Here is a 21,784-nt window from a genome sequence, read left to right as displayed (position 1 = left end):
TTAACTCTTTTGCTAGGATCTCCTGGTCCATTTGGCATTTCTTTTGTGCCCCTGTCCATGATTCAGCTCCCCTCTGTGTCCCTGCCCCTGCCCCTATCTTCCTGCCATGTTGAGGATCTCCCCTCTCTGCATTTGTATTCTTGCCCTGTCCAGTAGCACCTCTCTGTGTCCCTGTCTCCCCTCCCCATGTCCAGCACCGCATCTCTATGTCCCTATCCCTCCTCACGTGCTTCTTCTCCCCTTATTCCTTCTTCCCTCTTGTCCTTCCTCCCCCAGAACCAGCATATCTTTTCCTTCTCTCTTGTCATCCCCTCCCCATCCATTCAGCGTCTGCCCTTTTTCTCTCCCCCTTCCATGCAGCACCTGATCTCCTTCTCTGCCCCCTTTCCATCCAGCTCTGCCCTCTCGCCAGCCTCCATCTCTTCCATCCAGTGTCTGCCCTCTTTCTCTCCCCTTCCAACCAGCATCTGATCTCCTCTGCCTCCTTTCCAACCAGCCTCTGGCCCCTCTCTCTCCAGTCCCCACCTCTTTCATCCTACTACTACTACTACTACTACTTAACATTTCTAGAGCGCTACTAGGGTTACGCAGCGCTGTACAAATTAACAAATAAGGACGGTCCCTGCTCAGAGGAGCTTACAATCTAAAGGACGAAATGTCAAGTTGGGGTAGTTTAGATTTCCTGAGAAAAGGTGTAGTGATTAGGTGCTGAAGGCGACATTGAAGAGGTGGGCTTTGAGCAGTGATTTGAAGATGGGTAGGGAGGGGGCCGGCGTATGGGCTCAGGGAGTTTGTTCCAAGCATGGGGTGAAGCGAGGCAGAAAGGACGAAGCCTAGAGTTGGCGGTGGTGGAGAAGGGTACTGAAAGGAGGAATTTGTCAAGAGAGCAGAGGTTACGGGTGGGGACATAAGGGGAGATGAGAGTAGAGAGATAAGGAGGGGCTGCAGATCGAGTGCATTTGTAGGTGAATAGGAGAAGCTTGGACTGTATGCGGTAACTGATCGGAAGCCAGTGAAGTGACTTGAGGAGAGGGGTGATATGAGTATATCGGTTGAGGCGGAAGATAAGACGTGCGGCCGAGTTCTGGATGGACTGAAGGGGGGATAGATGGCTAAGTGGGAGGCCGGTGAGGAGTAGGTTGCAGTAGTCAAGGCGAGAGGTAATGAGAGAGTGGATGAGAGTTCGAGTGGTGTGCTCGGAGAGGAGGGGGCGAATTTTGCTAATGTTATAGAGGAAGAAGCGACAGGTCTTGGCTATCTGCTGGATATGCGCAGAGAAGGAGAGGGAGGAGTCGAAGATGACACCAAGGTTGCGGGCAGATGAGACAGGGACGATGAGGGTGTTATCAATTGAGATAGAGAGTGAAGGGAGAGGAGAAGTGGGTTTGGGTGGGAACACAATAAGTTCCGTCTTGGCCATGTTTAGTTTCAGGTGACGGTTGGACATCCAGGCAGCAATGTCGGATAGGCAGGCCAGTACTTTGGCCTGGGTTTCCGCAGTGATTTCTGGTGTGGAGAGATAAAGCTGGGTGTCGTCGGCATAAAGATGATAGTGGAAACCATGAGAAGAGATTAGGGAGCCTAAGGAAGAGGTGTAGATTGAAAAAAGAAGGGGCCCAAGGACAGAACCCTGGGGAACTCCAACAGAGAGCGGGATAGGGGAGGAGGATGAGCCATGAGAGTGCACTCTGAAGGTACGATGGGAGAGATAAGAGGAGAACCAGGAGAGGACAGAGCCCTGGAACCCAAAGGAGGACAGTGTGTCGAGAAGTAGGTTGTGATTGACAGTGTCAAAAGCGGCGGATAGGTCGAGGAGGATGAGAATTGAATAGTGACCTTTAGATTTGGCGAGGAACAGGTCATTGCAGACTTTAGATAGTGCTGTTTCTGTCGAGTGTAGGGGGCGAAAGCCGGATTGAAGCGGATCGAGGATGGCATGAGAGGAGAGGAAATCAATGCAGCGGCTGTGAATGGCGCGTTCAAGTATCTTGGAGAGGAAGGGTAGGAGGGAAATGGGGCGGTAGTTGGAGGGACAGGTAGGGTCAAGTGATGGTTTTTTGAGGAGTGGTGTAACCACGGCATGCTTGAAAGTGTCTGGGACAGTTGCAGTGGAGAGAGAGAGGTTGAGGATATGACAGATGGTGGGGGTGATAGTAGGAGTGACGGTGTTAAGTAAGTTGGTGGGGATGGGGTCTGAGGAACAGGTGGTGGATTTCGAGGAGGAGAGGAGATGGGCGCTTTCCTCTTCGGTGATAGCAGGAAAAGAGGAGAAGGAGGCCTGGGTAGGTTGGTTGAGAGAGTGGGTTATAGGAGGAGGAGAAGGTTTAGTGGTGAATTCAAGGTTGATCTTCTGGACCTTGTCACGGAAGTAGTCGGCCAGAGATTGCGGAGAGCCTCTGGCCCCTCTCTCTCCAGTCCCCACCTCTTCCATCCAGCATCTACCTTCTCTGTCTCCCATCCAGTGTCTGATCTCCTGTGCCCTCTCTCTCCAGTCCCCACCTCTTCCATCCAGCATCTGTCCCCTCTCTATTCCTCCAAATCCAGTGTCTGCCTCCTCTCTGTTCCCTCTCCCGCTCTGATACCCCTGCTGCAGCTGCTGTTGCATCTCTAGATGAGCAGCAGTGGCAGCAAAAGAAGCTATGGACCATGGGGTTGGACTCTCCATTGGTGCGGCTGCTGGTCCCACCCCCTTGGATGCCACTTCCTGTTCCGGGGCAGAGCCAGTAGCCTGCATGAATGCCGAGTCCAGCCCCTCAGTGAGTAGCTTCTTTTACCACCGCTGCTGCTGCTATAGAGAAGCAGCAGCAGTGGCTTGGGTGATGTCAGGTGGTAGGTGGGGAAAGTCCCAATTTTCCCCCCAAATGAATAGATTCAAATCGAGCCACCTGAAACGAATTGGCGACTCAATTTGAATCGTGAATCGGACAGCACTAGTGATCACACGCTAGAAGAATGTAGAAAGAGGTTGTCTGGTGCCAAGTTGTACTAGGGCCCCAGTAAAATCTTTTGCCAAAGGCCATTAGCAGTGAACTTTGTGGAAGCATTAGACAGGTAATAATTTTATAAAGTCATTTTTGCACAGCAGTGGCCACATACCTGTGTACATGGCCTCTTAAAATACTGATAAGTGTAAAAGCATGTGTGATGACATGATGGTGCATGCTTTGCTGGTGAGCTTCTACAGGGGTGGAGAATGGATGCAGTTCAAAAGTACACACAGGGATTACACAAACTGTGCTCATCTACATGTGCATTTTAATAAACTAGGCATGAATATTTATACTAGCTGGAGAGCAGATGTAAATGTTTGCATCTGCTGGTGAGGTTCAGTTTCTGCCGCTTATGCTACTATTTATAAATTCATATAGATATCTGTGTCTTGTAAAATAATGCCTAAGTAGGCACCTACTTGTCCTTTTAAACCAGGTGCCCTGTGGCGTGTCAAGATGGCGGCCGGAGCGTTCGTGGATCGCTCACGGCAGTTTTGCTGGGAGCCTAATCTTTGTGTTTTACCTTTTCTGAAATGCCTCACACCAAAAGGAAGGGGCTAGTTAAGGTAGTTAAGGGCCTGACGCCAGCGGCCCGAACTTCTTCCCCGTCCCAACAAACACTGGACCGATTCGCGACGCCTATCCAAGGAAATAGGGCGAGCGAAGCTGAATTGGAAGCTATTGGAGGAGCCATATCTCCCTCGGCACTGGAAATATCACTTTCGCCGCCAGATAATTGACCTCCGCCGCCAGCGATTTTGGGGCGGAGGGAGGAGGATGAAGCCACTACGGAAGGCGTGTTGGACCAAACCTCGGACGGCACTAACTCCCCCCCGAACGCTGAGGATACTTCTTTGGAGGGGAACCCTCCGGTGGAGATAAATCTGCAGATGATATGGAAGATACTACAGGGCTTGAGCCAGACGGTAATAAAATCTGCTCGAGAGACTTCTCTGTTAGTAAGTAAAATTGACTCCTTGACTAATTCCCTTGAAAAAACTAAGCAGGAATCGGTCTTACAAACTGAAGCACTTCAGCAGGAAGTTAAATCTTTAAAATCTGTGACTGAATCTTTAGTAACAGATAAAATAGTAATCCACAAGAAAATAGAACAGTTTGAGAACTTTAATAGAAGACTGAATCTTAGAATATTGAATTTCCCCTGGACTAAAGAACTGAGTCCTATTGAAATGTTCAAGAAATATTTAAAAGAAATCTTGTTATATCCAGATTCAGCTATTCCTCCTTTAAATAGAATATATTACCTTCCAATTCCTCAGCAAGCTGAATCGGGAGATAAGGGCAAGACAACTGAACAGGGGAACATATCTTTGGATCCTTAAGCACAACTGGACATTTCAGTAATATTAGACTCATCTCTATCTGAAATTGAACAGCGCAGGACTCTTTTGATATCATTTGTTTTTGAACAGGATTTAAATGCTGTACTGAAGTTATATTTCAAAAATGCCTTAAAAACTTTTTGTGGTCAAAGATTGTGGATATACCCGGATGTTTGTAAGACAACTCAGGATAGGAGAAAGATATTTCTTTCGTATAGAGAAGAGACCCGAGCTTTGGGGCAACATATTTACTTGCTTACCTATGTAAATGTCTGGTTAAATATATGGGAGTAAAATATATATTTTTTGAACCGGAACATCTTAAAGCGTTCTTAGCGATGAAAAAATTAGCCATTACACCTGCAGAATAATTGATGTTATCAGATTATCAATAGTAGTAAGGGTAAGGAAGGCCAGGCCATAAACGATTATTTCCTTTTTCTTCTTTCAGATCTCCTATAATCTAAATCACGCCTCTCTTGGAAGTTATGTTGTGGTCTAATTAATTGTATAACCTGTTCTTACTTGGTGAATTTGTGTACTTGCAAACTATTAATAATATAATTGTTTAGATTATTGATCAAGGTATACAATGTATTACTATTTACATGTTTTACGTGTAATAAAATTTGAAATCTAAAAAAAAAAAAAATAAACCAGGTGCCCTGTTATAAAATTACTCTTTAAGGGTTTGGGTCTAGCTCACAACTTTTTAGTAGTACCTCAGGGTGAGTTAAATTCAGTGCACTAGGTATTTCTCTTGTTCTTTGAGGGCTTAAAATCTAAGTTTGTGCCTGAGACAATGGAGGGTTAATTGACTTGCCCAAGATCACAAGGCGATTTGGTGGGATTTGAACTCTGGTTTCCGTGTTTCTCAGTCTGTTGTAACCATTAGGCTACCTCCTAGTGACCTCTCAATTATAACTTTCCTCTGTGTTCATTGCAGAGATGAGTCTGCTTCAGCAACATATTATTTACAAGACATGGCTGTTTCTAATGCTGAGAAACAAACTGCAGGTCTCCAGCAGGAAGTGTGGATCTACTATAGACATCTAAAACCAGGGGAAGATGAATTTCCTCTCCGCAGTGAACAGGTACTGAAAGAACCCACTGCATCAGCAATGCTACACCCTCACTGGGTGCTGGCGAAATATGATGGGGGTATATACAGCCATGCCACAGCCTCACTGGGTGCTGGTGAAATATGATGGGGGTTATATACAGTCTCACTGGCTGCTGGTGAAATATGATGGGGGTATATACAGCCGTGCTACACCCTCACTGGGTGCTGGTGAAATATGATGGGGGTATATACAGCCATGCTACAGCCTCACTGGGTGATGGTGAAATATGATGGGGGTATATTCAGCCGTGCTACAGCCTCACTGGCTGCTGGTAAAATATGATGGGGTTATATACAGCCTCACTGGGTGCTGGTGAAATATGATGGGGGTATATACAGCCGTGCTACACCCTCACTGGGTGCTGGTGAAATATGATGGGGGTATATACAGCCGTGCTACAGCCTCACTGGGTGCTGGTGAAATATGATGGGGGTATATACAGCCATGCTACAGCCTCACTGGGTGCTGGTGAAATATGATGGGGGTATATACAGCCGTGCTACAGCCTCACTGGGTGCTGGTGAAATATGATGGGGGTATATACAGCCGTGCTACAGCCTCACTGGCTGCTGGTGAAATATGATAGGGGATAGGGGTATATACAGCTGTGCTACAGCCTCACTGGGTGCTGGTGAAATATGATGGGATTATATACAACTGTCATTTGCCACTCTGAATAAATATCAAATAATTTTCCCTCTTATATTTTTCATTGAGTTGGCATGAATAACACATTTGAGTGTACAGCACAGATAGAATCCTTTAGACAGATAATCTTCCTACATCTTTCAAAATAATTGAGGATTCAGTCTCTGCCTTTCATAATTACATAGTGAAAGACGAAAAATAAAAAGTAGTATGGTCCATTAAATCTGCCCAGTAAAGTGGCAAAGAACATAAGCAAGTGGAGGAGTGGCCTAGTGGTTAGGGTGGTGGACTTTGGTCCTGGGGAACTGAGGAACTGATTTCGATTCCCAGCCCAGGCAGCTCCTTGTGACTTTGGGCAAGTCTCTTAACCTTCCATTGCCTGCTGCATTGAGCCTGCCATGAGTGAGAAAAAGTGTGGGGTACAAATGTAACAAAAATAAAATAAAAATACTGGGACAGACCAAAGGTCCATCAAGTCCAGTATCCTGTTTCTAATAGTGGCCAATCCAGGTCACAAATACCTGGCAAGATCCCAAAAGAGTAAAACAGATTTTATTAAGTCCATCTTAATAACCAGCCTAGGTGCTTGGAGTCTCTCTTGTTCCCCTGACAGACAGCCTCAACAGGCATCTGACTTCCTTTTAGGGTTTAATCAAAGGTTTAATAAAGCATTCTGTTGCAGAACACAGATTGTGCTTTCCCAGATGCAGTTACTCCACAGTATTCCAGGGCTGTGTTTTCTCCATCAACCCACATTAGACTTTAGTCCATACATCAACATTACCTCCCAGCCTCCTAATGCTGGGTGATGTCCAGAGTATGGGTATACCACATGGAAATAACAAAAAGGAGAAAAAAAGGAAAAAAGAAACCTTAGCTCCCAGTTCCTAGAACTTCTAAGGACCTGCTGGGAATAACTTCTTCCACTTCCCCCTCCTCCTCCAGAGTTCAAAAATTGAACCTGCCCTGACTTGCCACTCCATGCAGGTTACACTCTGTGCCTTTGTTTAGGGTTGTACCTACTGCTCCATGCACGTTCACACTTCAGAAGGCATTAAGGGATGTAAAACAGTGGCATAGCCACAGGTGGGCCGGGGCTCACCCACTTAAGACTCAGGCCCACTCAACAGGCACACCCTTAACAGTAGCTGGTAGGAATCCCAAGTTTCGCCAGCTGAAGACCTCCCGCTGTTGATGCCGAAAATGCTGCTCTCCAGCAGTCTAAGCTTCCTAAGCTGCGCATACCAGCACCTGCACATGCTCAGTTTTCAGCGCCTGCCTACTGCAGACTGCTGGAGAGCAGTGTTTTCCCAGCAGCTGAGATATTTTTTTTTAAGTAGATGAAGGAGGGGGGTGGGAGAGAACACTTGGTGCCTACCCACTTCTTGTCTAGACCTACCCAAAATCTGCTGTCTGGCTACACCCCTGATTTAAAATCATACATGTTTTGCTTTTGATACCATCCTCTGTGTTTATCCCACACAGCTACAGTCAAAGCCACATCTCTTGAAGGTCATGTGGCTTTGATTGCAGTAATTCACGGACAGTGCAGCTTGACAAGTGAAGGGCTTTGCAAAGAGTTCACAACCTTCTGCTCTTTCTCAACACTTATTAATTTAATTCAGTTTGTTCTTTATGTCAGAGGATCTGTGGTTGTAACACTGTTCACATTGTTTTACGTGGCTGCTCTGTCTCTCCCACTACGAGCTATCAGTCTGAATAAAACATGGAAAAAAGAGGAGGCCACTTCAAAATGATCGTGGGTAATACCAGACACCCTCGGATCTATTGGGGCATATTTTATAGACCTAAATATGAAGGCATAGTTGAAAGGTCTGACTGAAATATGTTACCATCAAAGAGGCTTTCTTATTTACAATGAAGGTAAGTAGCAAGTACGGTAAAATCTGCAGGGGATGTTGTTAAGGAAATGCTCAGGAAGGGTTGTGTTCCAGAGATTAGAGCACAGCAATGATAATTACAAGAAGTAGAAGGAAGAGATGGTGTGCAAGGCTCACCACTAACTCTCTGATCTTTATCAAGTCATTTTTGGAGCAATTTTGAAACCACATAGGGTACTTGCAGGTGCAGGATCATGGGTGCTTTTACAAAAGCAGCACAAAAGTACTGGCTGCCATGCAGGTACAAATGCACCTATGCACTTCACACCTGTTTTGAAGCAAAGACAAATTGTGTGGTTTAAAACACGCCCGGGAGCTTCACAATGAAATTGCCACTTGTGGTTGACTGGCTGTTTTTTTGCCCTTTGCTCTCCACCTTCCCGCATTGAGCTTTCAAGTTCAGTTTATTTGATAGACTACCAATCTAATAAAATATGTAAGCGGTTTACAAGTTTAATTAGAAGAATAAATGGAGAAGTGTAGAACTGAGTAGATGATGATAAAAAACCAGAACCATTGTACATTCAGAGGACTGACACAGAATGAAACAAGGGATGGGAAAGTTTACAATTCATGATCATGGAAAGGTAGTCAAGTACTGTTCTTGTTTTTCAAGAGGCACCAATGCAATCAGCTATAGAGACGCAGTTGGGGGGGGGGGGGGTGCTAATTCTGTGATGCAGACAGGAAAGCCTAAGAAAAGAAATAGGTTTAAAATAAAGACTTAAAATTTTCAAGTGATTACTGGAATTGGAGGTATAGGGGGAGGTTGTTCCAGAGTGTAGGAACAACTACATTGAAACATGAGATCCTATCGGTGCCAAGGTAAACTTGGCAAAAAGAGGGAATGATAAGGAGATGTAGTTCTGACGATTTTCAAAGGGGAGTATGGCAGTGGTGTAGCTAAGGGTGGGCCTGTGGGCACAGGCCCACCCATTCTTGCCTCAGGCCCACCCAGTCAGCAGCCCATGAGGCCCCCAAACCTCTTCAGTGGTGGCGCCTCACTATTCCTTCTCGCCCTCTTCTCCACTCGTGGCCTGGCATCTGCCATCTTTCTCTGGAACCCACTCTCCTGGTCTACCTCAGAGCTACTGCTGGCGGCTATTCCTATAGGCATCGTGTGCCGGCCCTGCAGGCATCTCTCTATCATGTCCTGCCCTCAATGATGTCACTTCTTGTTTTTTTGGTGAGGATGTGGAAGAGAGAAGCCTGCAGGGCTGACGCAGGTTGACTATAGGAATTGCAACGGGCAACGGCTCTGAGGTAGAACCGGGGGAGTGGGTTCAGAGAAGCGGGCAGACGTCAGGTCATTAAAAAATAAACTATATTGTATGTATGTACAGGGGTAGGGGAGGAGGTGGGAAGGGCCCACCCAGGTTAACTCTGGGCCCACCCAAAATGGCAGGTCTGCCTACGCCCCTGGAGTATGGAATAAGATAACTAGACAAAAATGAAGGAAGACCAGTGGACTGTATTTGATCACATAAGACAAGGATCTTGTAAACTATGGGAAGCCAGTGTTCAACGATAGAGTTGAGTAACTTGTTCTTATTCTTTTCAGCCATGAATGAGTTTGGTAGCGGTATTTTGTATTAATTGTAGTCTTATAGATTTGGGTATTTGGAAGGCCAATGAATAGGGAGTGACAGTAATCTATTATAGAGATCACAATGGTATGCAAGAGGATACATGGAGATGTAGATTCCAGGAGGGACCATATAGAATGTATCTGTCTGTCTAAGGCTGAAGAAACAGGAAGATACATCTTTAGAGGTGTGGGACTAGAATTAATTCACCCCTAAATAATACATATATAATCTTAATTTACTTTTCTTATGTGTGGATCATTTATTTTGTTCTTCTTCGAGTTCCTGTGGTTGAAGAAACAGTCTTTGTGAGCAATGCAGGGAAAGGAGAAATGGGGATTGGTGTGAGAATGCATATAGGAACTGAGTAAAATCTTTTTTTTTTAATACACATGGTTAAAATCATGATGGTAATATACTACCTTGTGTATGAATTTTATGCTGTGCATAAACATAGAAATAATCTTAGGAGTGGTTAGTTGGCTGGAACAGCAATTTAAGGAACAAGGAAGCTTCTGCTGACACTCACTCCCTATGAATTTGGGCAAGTTCGTTTCACCCACCATTGGGTACTAATACTGAGGCAGAGATCTACTATACCAGTATTGTACCTTGCCTTAAGCATAGGTTTGGAAAGACAAATAGCTAAACCTAAATCAATAAACATAACAACAATATTCAATCTTTGAAATGCATGGAAAAATGGCCTTGGAGCAAACTAAAGCTTACAGTCGAGGCAATTACCAACGTCTGTAGCACTAGATTAGGGTAACAGAGAGTCACCAAACAGGCAAAAGTAAGGACTAAAGTAAGAAGATTGTGTTCAAATGTGAGAACCATACGGCAAGTACAGTGCCAGGGAGATGAACCAGAATGTCAGAGACAACAGAAGAGAGAGGCCGTCCACAGTGGCCAATGCATGTTAGGAAGCAAGTGGTCCAAGATGAGGGATTGGGAGGAGAGGTACAGTACAGAGTGATGAGGTCAGTGTATTAATCTAATCCATGTAGAAATGACCCTGTGGAGAATGTTTTAATTATGGGAGTCTGGTACTACATCCTGAAAGCGAGTAAGTTAAATTATCTTATGGAGGGGAAAATGTCATTATAAATTTGCAATACAATCCAATACTATTTGAGGTGTGGAGCAACAAATCACATCAAATATTAAAACTCCATCAGAGTCAGTGGTCACGGATGTATTGGCCATTAAAAAAAAAAAGATCAGTATCTGGAAGGAAAAGCCTCAGAACCATAATTGGCACTACTATAAATCACTTTTTGGCTATATGTGGAAACCACTATCAAAATTCAATAGTATGAAAATGTAAAACTTACCTCTCAGTGCATGTGTCATAAACTCAAACAATCAGGGTCCTCCTGTCTGTGATCAGCATTTCACAGTGCAATTACCACAGCATCAGGGATTCTTTTGAAGAGTAACTCGCTTTACTTGCACTTTACTTGAAGTGGAGCATTTGGGTGCTGGAAGATGTACTTACACCCCTTGAATTCTATAAAAGTTGTGCATTCAATTTAATTGAATAATGAGCTAATTAGCACTTATTGGCTTATTAATAAGCATTAGCACTAATTAGATTTAACTGGCATTTACACACCTAAATTTTACACATGAGTTCAAAAAGGGGGTGTAAAATAGGAGGGTCATGGGCGGAACGGGGGCATTCCTATAGAATAAGGAGGAAATGCACCTAATTTAGGCACAAAGATTTGGACCACATTTCAGTAGGTGCAAATGGCTGCACCTAAAGTTACGTATCAAAACGAACCAGAGAAACAAAAAAAGGAATGAAATGATAAACAGAGCATCAACCCGACACTTCTAATATTAATAATCCCCAAACAATATTTTTGTTTATGTGTAGATTAGGAGAGTTCTCAGAGTATTGACTCACCCAAGAGAGACTACACGCAAGTGATTTATGTCTCTAAGGATGGATAAGTTTCTCAATCATAGAACTTCTCCAATGATTCTTATTTTTTGTGTATAAGCAAAACCACAAAATGATATTCTAATCACCAAATAGTGAACAATCTAATAACCAATTTCTAAAAATATTCATGAAGTGTCGAAGTCAATTGATTCTGTCCATTACTCCATTCAACCTCAACCAAAAAACATTTTTCAAAAGTAACCAAGAAAGGTCTACAATACTGAAAATTTACGAGGCACTTATCGTATAGTGATCAATAGGTCCTCTCCTGGTTATGCAATGAATTGTTCTCTTGCAGTCTTTCACCTTACATTCCAAAAGGATGAGGTCTCGCTGCTGCTCTATTTATTTCTTTTCCACAATATTTCCTTTCTCTGTGAGGATCGTATCCACGTTTCTGCTATCCTCACAAAGGGATTTAATTTGGGGAACATTTAGTGATTAGCTGGTGCACCTAAAGTTAGACACGATTCCCAGGTGTAAGCTCTATGCTATAAACTGTGCCTAACTTTAAGAATGGCTTATAGAATGCCTGGGTTTTTTTTCGGCACCATATATAGAATTCACTCTATAATCGTGTGTTAAAATGCGCTAAGCCCAGATTCTAACATCCTTTAGTAAAAAGGCCTCTAGATGTTGCTGTGTAATGACTGAGTGATGAGTGCTCTCTACTACTACTACTACTATTTAGCATTTCTATAGCGCTACAAGGCATACGCAGCGCTGCACAAACATAGAAGAAAGACAATCCCTGCTCAAAGAGCTTACAATCTAATAGACAAAAAATAAATAAAGTAATCAAATCAATTAATGTGAACGGGAAGGAAGAGAGGAGGGTAGGTGGAGGCGAGTGGTTACAAGTGGTTACGAGTCAAAAGCAATGTTAAAGAGGTGGGCTTTCAGTCTAGATTTAAAGGTGGCCAAGGATGGGGCAAGACGTAGGGGCTCAGGAAGTTTATTCCAGGCGTAGGGTGCAGCGAGACAGAAGGCGCGAAGTCTGGAGTTGGCAGTAGTGGAGAAGGGAACAGATAAGAAGGATTTATCCATGGAGCGGAGTGCATGGGAAGGGGTGTAGGGAAGGACGAGTGTGGAGAGATACTGGGGAGCAGCAGAGTGAGTACATTTATAGGTTAGTAGAAGAAGTTTGAACAGGATGCGAAAACGGATAGGGAGCCAGTGAAGCGACTTGAGGAGAGGGGTTGTATGAGTAAAGCGACCCTGGCGGAAGACGAGACGGGCAGCAGAGTTTTGAACTGATTGGAGAGGAGAGAGGTGACTAAGTGGGAGGCCAGCAAGAAGCAGATTGCAGTAGTCTAAACGAGAGGTGACAAGGGTGTGGATGAGGGTTTTGGTAGATCTCTGTAGGATCTATGTGGACAGGAGCATTCAGTCCTAGAAGATGCACATACTACTGAATTTGGGACAGTTTTTCAAGTATAAAAATAAAATGAAAAAGTAGAGCACAAAAGACTCTTGAGGTAATTTCATTTTTGGTGCGCGGCCAAAAAATAATTTTTCTTTCAGACACCGTATTGGACACACGCCAAGTGGCATTTGCCGTGCATAGGTCATTGCCGCCTGGTTACCGCATGAAACTTTACCGCTAGGTCAATGGCAGGTGGTAAGATCACAGACTCAAAATGGACATGCAACAATTTTGATTTTGCCGCACGTCCATTTTCAGCAAAAATTTTAAAAAAGGTCTTTTTTACAGGTACGCTGAAAAATGGATCGCTGCATGCCCAAAACCCGCAAGCCATATTTCAGTGCACCTTAGTAAAAGGACCCCTATATGAACAGATGAGGATGGAAAGAGCATGTGCAGTAGAGGTAGTCATCTGGTAAATTCAGAGCCTGGTAGTTTGCTCTTTACCTAGAATTAATCACTCTTCATCTTTTAGGTTCATCAGAGAGCAGAAGAATGCATTAAAGCTTTGAATCTCATGCTCGATATTAATGATGGGAAAAAAGTGACCAATGCCTTATCCTTACCCTTTGATTGGAGTGTGTTAAAGGTGAGACGAGAAGATATTTTTGCTTTTTTAGCTGTTTCTAAAAAGATTGCAGAGCTGCCAATAAAACCTCTCTCAGTTAGCCAGTTAGGTTAATAGCGGGCAAAGATAGAACTGCTATTTATGCAGGCCGATTTGCCCGCTAAACTTAATATTGCTGGTTAACTTTTTGACGCTGACTGTGAATATTCAGTGGAGATAACTGGTTAGGCCATTTCTGGCCAGTTAAATAGCTTTGAATATTGGGGGGATAGTTATCACACCAGCTAGTTCCAGGCAGAAAACATTGTCCTCTATGGATGAAAAGAGAGTCCTGCAGAAGAGGAGAGAAATAATAACAAATCTATCTTATAGCATCAGGTTAAATATGAGCAGTTGTACAAAACTTTGCTGTTAAAAGTAGAAGGTTCCTTGTGCCGCATTATTACTTGACTTTTCATGTTGGCCTCTGGAAAATGCCTATACTTTCTCTGAATAAAAGTATGCTTTAGGGATTATCCATGCTTGCACTGTTACTTGCAGGAAAATTAGGTGAGCTTTGAGGTAGGATTAGATGGGGGAGACAATGATGGACATAATGGGCCAGATTGTATATTTGGCGCTGAAAAAAAAATCAGTGCCAATGGAAAACATGCGTACACATATTCTAAACTTGTGTTTTGCCCATAGACTGTATCAAGGATCAACCCCATGGGAAGAAGAAAAATAAACAATCAGCATATTAAATGTTCATAAAGTTAGCTAATAAAAATTTTTTTTCTTTACCTAAGTCTGCCCAGACCATACATGCCGACCTCACTAACACGTCATCAAGATGACGGTGGCATCTATTACTTCCTTATTTATAGAAACAGCTGATAATTGAACCCATCAATCAGAATGGAACACACTCATTTAAATCCTGGGGTTCTGATTGGTGAGTTCAGTTATTAACTGTTTCTATAAATAAGGATGTACTAGATGCCGCCGCCATCTTGACGATGCGTTAGTGAGCTCAGTATGTATGGTCTGGGCAGACTTAGGTAAAGAAAATATATTTTTATTAACTTTATAAACATTTAAGATGTTGATTGTTTATCTTTTTTTCTTCCCGGGGAGTTGATCCTTGATACCGTATAAGTCTGCCCAGCACTATCCCTGCCTCCCAACCACCAGCCCCGCCTCCCACCACTGGCTCTGCCACCCGATCTCGACTAAGCTCCTAAGGATCCACTGCTTCTGCACAGGATTCCTTTATGCTTATCCCACGCATGTAACGGAATTCAAACATGCGTAAAGGAATCCTGTGCAGAAGGAATGGATCCTTAGGAGCTTAGTCGAGATCGGGTGGCAGAGCCAGTTGTGGGAGGCGGGGCTGGTGGTTGGGAGGCAGGGATAGTGCTGGGCAGACTTATACGGTCTGTGCCAGAGCCGGTGGTGGGAGGCAGGGATAGTGCTGGGCAGACTTATACGGTCTGTGCCAGAGCCGGTTGTGGGAGGCGGGGCTGGTGGTTGGGAGGCGGGGATAGTGCTGTGCAGACTTATACGGTCTGTGCCCTGAAGAGCACTGGTACAAATCAAAGTAGGGTATACACAAAAAGGAGCACATATGAGTTATCTTGTTGGGCAGACTGGATGGACCGTGCAGGTCTTTTTCTGCCGTCATCTACTATGTTACTATGATACAGTCTACAGGCAAAACATGACTCATGTCGGACCTAAAAATCCTCCTGGAGCCGACATCTTTTTCAGATAAGTTTGTTTAACGTGTAAATGCTCATATTTATACACTTTTGACAGTGCATTTTGTCTAGCAAAAAGGGTGCCGGTACTCAAATGCCAGGCCACCCTTCAGGGGTGGGGTGATCATTGAGGGACTCACCCCACAATAGCTAGGACCCCTGCAACCAGTCATAGAATCTATGACAAGGCAGAATTTGGATGTAGAACCTGAGCTCTTTCATTAAAATACGAGAACCATGGGTCAAGTTTAGCAGACAGTGGAAAAGGTGCCGGTACTCAGTACCCCCTCAAAAAAAGCCCTGACTTTTGAAGTGTTGACAAATTGAAATCATCGAGATATTATATTTAGACAAAATTAGAGTTTAAATTCAAAAGATTTCTGTGGATTGGTGACGATTTGGGAGTAGAAATGTGATGGAGAAAAAGTTTACAACTCCTTTTTCAATCGTACTACTGAGGTCCGTAAAATCCTAATTAATCTACTACTATAAATCATTTCTATAGTGCTACCAGTCGTACGCAGCGCTTCACAAATGAACATGAAGCAAAGACAGTCCCTGCTCAAAAGAGCTTACAATCTAAATCAGGACAGACAGACAGGACCAATAAGGAACAGATTCACAAGCACAGGTTCATTTACATAATTGCTTGATTGTTTACTAGGGCTTTATAATTCATTTAGATTTCATCTTTGATTTGTTAGAACATTAGTGCATGGCCATTAATACCAAAAATAGAAAATCGGCCATTTTCTGGCTGCAGCAAAAAAGTGGCCTTAGCCACATAAGGGTGTGCAAAGGCCACTTTCTTTTGCCACAGCTTTGTAAAAGGGCTCTGTCGTCAAGGCCATGTTCAACAGATAGCCAAAAGGTGGATGTAACCCAAGAATATGGATCAATACAGGTTGCCAGTGTGCTCTGGTTACTGTCTCAATATGCAACTGCTGTTTGCACATTAAGACCATGTCCAGATGTCTCGTCTCACCTGAATCGAGAGGAGCAGTTCAAAGTTCAACCTTTTTCAGGCCTTCTCCAAGTGGATTCGTCAATGTATTTAATTTTAATCAGGGCTTTTTTTTGAGGGGGTGCTTGGGGGTACTGAGTACCGGCACCTTTTCCATTGTCTGTTAAAATTGACCCATAGTCCCCAAGTTTTAATGAAAGAGCTGAGGCTCTACACACCAATTCTGCCTTGTCATAGATTCTGTGACTGATTGCAGGGGGCCTGGCTACTGTGGGGTGGGTCCCTCAATGATCACCCCACCCCTGAACCGTGGTCTGGCATTTGAGTACCGGCACCTTTTTCGCTAGAAAAAAACCGCATTGATTTTAATAAATGAATTGTTTTGACCTGTACACAAAATTGCCATCCATCCAAATTCGAAAGCTGACCAGTTTCCCTGTTTCAGAATTCCATTGACATTAACCGGATGTGTGTAGCGGGTCACTCTTTTGGCGGGGCTACTGCAATTCAGTCACTTAGCAAAGATGCAAGATTCAGGTAGGTAACAGAGTGAAGCATTTTAGTGTTATGATTCATTTCCTGCAGCAGGAAACAAAAGGTAATATCAAGTCCACTTTGAAAAAAAATGAGATCTGTGGGTTTCCTCCTGTGTGTGATGACGATTTTGTTTTATTTTCAGGTATGATACATATGTGCAGTTTAAAACATCTTTTTAGTACTATATGACATCACAATAAATATACATTATTTATTTATTGGGATTTATTTACCGCCTTTTTGAAGGAATTCACTCAAGGCGGTGTACAGTAAAAATAGATCAAACATGAGCAATAGGCAATTACAGCACTAAAAATATTCAAATAACAATACAAAGCATGGCATGGTATACTATTTACAATGTCAACACAATACGTAATAGAACATTTAAATTGATAGTGAAGGGTATAAGCAAAGATGGAACATATAGATAGGTAACAGAATAAGAAGAGTTAGAAAGTAAGATGACTAATTTAAAGAAAGTTGCACATGAGGTACGAGAGATGGTTAAATTATCTCAGCTAGGGTAGGAGTGGATAAACATGTCCTGCTGCAGGATGTGCAGCCCGAGTCACTCCTTGTGAGTGTGAGTGAGGCTAACAAGTTAGTTACTTCTTCCATTAAAGGTCTGGTTGAAGGGCCAAGCTTTCACTTGCTTCCTGAAGTAGAAATAGTCTTGTGTTAAGCGGAGCCTTTCAGGCAGTGCATTCCAGAGTGTGGGGGCTACTCCGGAGAAGGCTCGCTTGCGGGTATCACATTGTGTAATATCTTTTGGAGAGGGTGTGGTTAGTAATAGAGGACCTTAGTGTCCTTGGCGGTGTGTAGAGGATCATCCTATTCTTTAGGTACTCAGGGCCATTTCCTTTAAGGTCCTTGAAGATCAGACATAGAGTTTTAAATTTAACCCTGTATTGTACTAGTAGCCAATGACGTTTTTGCAAAAATGGTGTGATGTGGTCAAATTGCTTGCAAACTTCTATGAGTCTTGCTGCAACATTCTGAAACAACTGGAGCTGTTGCAGGCCCTTTGTAGTGAGATCGTTGTATAGTGCATTGCAGTAATCCAGTCTTGATGTTATCATGGCATGCACATCTGGGATAAGATATACCTTCTCGATGTAAGGAGAGAGGCAGCGTAGCTGTCGCAAATAGTAGAAGCAGCTCTTGAAGGTTGCTTGGATTTGGGGAATCAGAGTAAGTGTTAAATCTAACTGTATTCCAAGGTTCCTGACTTGTGATTTGTAGGGGAGTTCGTACTTCCTAAAAGAGATTTTGATGTCAGATATGTATCCACTTGTGTTAGGGACCTAGAGAAGCTCGGTTTTACTTAGGTTCATGCAAAGTTTGTTGTGTTTAGCTCATTCTTGAATTGATGTTAGGTAATCAGTTTATTCAAGGCTGTCGGTAAATCAGGTTCAATAAGTATGAGTAGCTGCACATCATCCGCATAGATGTATAACTGATTGCCCATTGACTGAATCGATCCTTGTGGTACCCCACATGTCAGCGTCCATGGTGGTGATGAGTTGCTGCCAAACATTATGGAACTCAAAAGGATTCATTCGGGAGTTAGCATGATTAGTGTATATCATCCTGTTTTTATAGAATCAACTAAACAAATATAATTGGTGGTGTGGAGATAAGAACAAATTCTAAATACAGAAACTTCCACCCAATACAAAATTACAATAGTATATGGGGAAAAGCCTCAAAGAGCTCCCAGATCATCCTGTTTTTCCAGTACCAGTTGGGCCTGGGTTTGTTTCCGAAGTATCACAGTCATCGCACAACAGCAATATCTATCTATAGGTAGGAACTGGGCTGCATCAGTGCCAAGTTCTTTTACAGGCTATTTCAGTAAGTTTCTGCAGCCATGCTTCTAATCCTCAATCTCAATTATCTTTCTTGCCTCATCAAAGTCCATCCTTTTTGAGAGGGGTAAAAAAAATCAGTTTTTGATGACCATATTTTAATTAGATATATGCATTCTTTGCAGTGTTTACAGTTGAGACCAGGGCAGTTCTAATTCATAATTTATTAGTTGACCTTTTGGGTTTGATGTTTATTACAGAAACCTGGCTATCAGATGAGGCTGCTGCACTCCTCATGCAGAAATGTCCATATAGTTATGGCATTCTTCATCAACTCTAAGTAAATAAACAGGGATGTGGCTAATTTTAAATCCTGATTGAGAATTGAAATTTGTACTATGCAAATGTCTTCTCTTACAAGCTCACTCAGGATTGTCTTTCGATTTTAAAGTTTATTGCCCTCCAGCTGTCTTTCAAACCAGTAATGAGGAATTTTACAATTTATTTTTTAAACAAGTTAATTGTGAAACTCTTGACAGGGCCACAAAGAGACTGAACCGGGCCCAGGGCAGAGCCGCCGCCCCCCCCCCCCCCCCCCCCCCTGCACACACACAATCCAGTTACCTTCACTGGCGGGGATCCCGAGGCCTTGCTAGCAGAAAACACGTTCCTCCAGCGCTGCTCTTCCGCCGATTGCCTGCCTCTGTTTTTCCTCTCAGGGGCGCATTCGCCTGAGAGGAAAAGCAGCCACTCAGCTGGGCAGAAGAGCAGCTCTGGAGGTGCTTCTCTGGGTCCTCCCCAGCTTCCAAGGGGGGCTTGGCTGCGGCGCCAGAGTTTTCTCTCGCCTGCTCCTGTCAGGACGCGCTCACTCGGGGCCCGACCCGTCAGGAGCAGGAGAGACAGACCCCGGCACCGGGCCCCCCTTGGAGGCCTGGGCCCAGGGAATTTTGCCCACCCCTGCCCCCCCCTGTCAGCAGCTATGACTTTTGATATGGTGACATAAAATTTTAACACTTACATTGATGATTCTGCAAATTCTCTAGTATGTAACCTTATGTATTTCTGACAACTCTGGATGTAGTGCTTATCAGGGGCATAGCCAGACAACAGATTTTGAGTGGGCCTAGACAAGAAGTGGGTGGGCACCAAGTGTTCTCCCCCCCCCCCCCCCCCCCCACCACAAAAATATCCCAGCTGGTGGGAAAACGCTTCTTTCCACCTTGGCAGTCTGCAGCAGGCATACACTGAAAACTGAGCATGCGCAGGTGCCAGTATCATGGAGAGTAGTGTTTTCGTTACCATCAAGGGGAAGTCTTCAGCTGGCAAGGCTCGGGATCCCCATCAGCTACTGCTAAACATGTGCTACTGTTGGGTGGGCCTGAGCCCTAAGTGGGTAGGCCCACCTGTGGCTACGCCACTGGTGCTTATGAATTTATTTCCTGGATTTGCAACTTTTATGAAATCATCTGGTTTCAAGAACTGTGATCTCGGCCATTAAATCTGAGCCAGTTATGGTGTCCTATCAGTTTATTCTTTCATTTTCATGAAAAGGTATAGGTTTTATATAAGATTTCTAGTAGGGAACAAGTGGATACAGGTGGATTTCATTGGAGGCCATGCTTTGGATCATAGGATACTTCTCCCCCACCCAAATTGGACTTTCTGCTTGCTTTATGGAATCGTCAATGACAAAAACACTTTGGGCCCTGTTTACTAAGCCACGCTGTAGGTGCACACACTTTTTTAGTATGCGCTGATAGAAATACCCATTATATTCCTATGGGTGTCTCTATCATTAGCGTGCGCTAGAAAGTGTGCGCACCTACAGCGCGGCTTAGTAAACAGGGCCCAAAGTGTTTTTGTCATTGACGATCTTCACGAGTCCCTGTCTTGTCTTGAGCCTTCTCCACCTTCCCACTGTCGTTTGCTAACTGGTCAGCGTGCTTCACCAGGCTGGCTGACCATGTCTGTTCACACCAGAAGCCATCTTGTTCCTGTTTGGACTCCTACATAAAGCTTGGTTTCCTTGCCATAGCTTGGTTTAAAGTACCTAGTGTTGTCTTCTGCTTTGTCTATCGGCTTTTCGCCAGATCCTATTTATCTTGTTAGATGCCCCTTGATCCTGCTGTAGTCTCTACTGACTCTCGGTCTTACTCCTGCTTTGCTCCTCATCGGTAAGTGCCCAACACTTTTTTTTTTTAATTCATTTATGCACTTTTTAAATATATACATCCAAGCACAAGAGAACTTGTACAGAAAAGTAGTCAGTAAAAGGAAAAAGTAATAGAAAAATTATAGGAAACTACCTTTATAAGGATAAATTAAACAAAATTATTGAGCCACTCAAGTTCCATGAATTACCAACTGAAGGATAAAGAACAAGAAACTTACATTACATTAAAAAGAATTATATTAAGCTAACATCCAATAATAGGTTCTATGCAGATCACAATACAAATACAAGATAATAAAATGTACATAATAACCATTCTGCATTAAAAATATTGTATAATATCTAAAATATGTAATTTAGTTGAAAGTTGATATTTTTGAAATAAAAAAGTTTTTACCGTCTTTCTCAGTAAGCTATAACTATATGTTGGCCTAAGGCTAGATGGAAGTAAATTCCACATTTTAAGCCCGTGACATGAGATTGAGGAAGACATATTTTTCATCCTCAATCTAATTCTGGAAACTGAAGGGAAAGATAGCATCTGGTTTCTTAAGCAATAAACCTCACCTCCCTTCAATAAACTAAAAAGGGGAATCAAATAAGCAGGGAATGTGCGTCATTTGTAGCTTTTTAAAATAAGCCTTTGAACATCCCAAATAAACATTACAATAATCAACTTGTGCAGCCCTGGAAATGGAGATGAGAGCATCCTAGGAGAATGAGGAATCAAAGCTCAAAATCCCCAAAGTTGCTAGAACAGTGACCACTAGAAAGTGAAAGATCGTGGTGGTCAGCGAGTCCCTTCTGAGGGGTACAGAGGTATTTATTTATTTATTGTTCACTTATATTCCACATTTTCCCACTCATGCAGGCACAATGTGGCTTACAAACATTAAATAAAATACAGAATAGGAAAACTTAGAAGAATATACAAGGAGTATGCAGGGGGAGAAGCATCTAACAGGGTGAACTAGCAGGGTAGGAGCCAGGGAGGGTGCATCAAGCAGCGGTATAAAGTGA

The 21,784-nt window shown here is 43.4% G+C and overlaps 1 protein-coding gene across 3 annotated transcripts in view; it reads left to right on the top strand.

The window, feature by feature from the left end:
• PLA2G7 (phospholipase A2 group VII) overlaps positions 1-21,784 on the top strand; it is a 121,699-nt gene that overhangs the window by 65,813 nt on the left and 34,102 nt on the right. For all 3 annotated transcript variants that reach the window (XM_030198782.1, XM_030198784.1, XM_030198783.1), the window contains exons 6-8: positions 5,280-5,427; positions 13,448-13,561; positions 16,689-16,780. In XM_030198782.1, coding sequence (XP_030054642.1) covers positions 5,280-5,427; positions 13,448-13,561; positions 16,689-16,780 — 354 coding nt within the window. The remainder of the gene's footprint in view (positions 1-5,279; positions 5,428-13,447; positions 13,562-16,688; positions 16,781-21,784) is intronic.

The sequence above is a fragment of the Microcaecilia unicolor genome, chromosome 3, assembly GCF_901765095.1.
Source record: "Microcaecilia unicolor chromosome 3, aMicUni1.1, whole genome shotgun sequence".
Classification (NCBI taxonomy): domain Eukaryota; kingdom Metazoa; phylum Chordata; class Amphibia; order Gymnophiona; family Siphonopidae; genus Microcaecilia; species Microcaecilia unicolor.
This window is presented reverse-complemented; position numbering and strand designations above follow the sequence as displayed.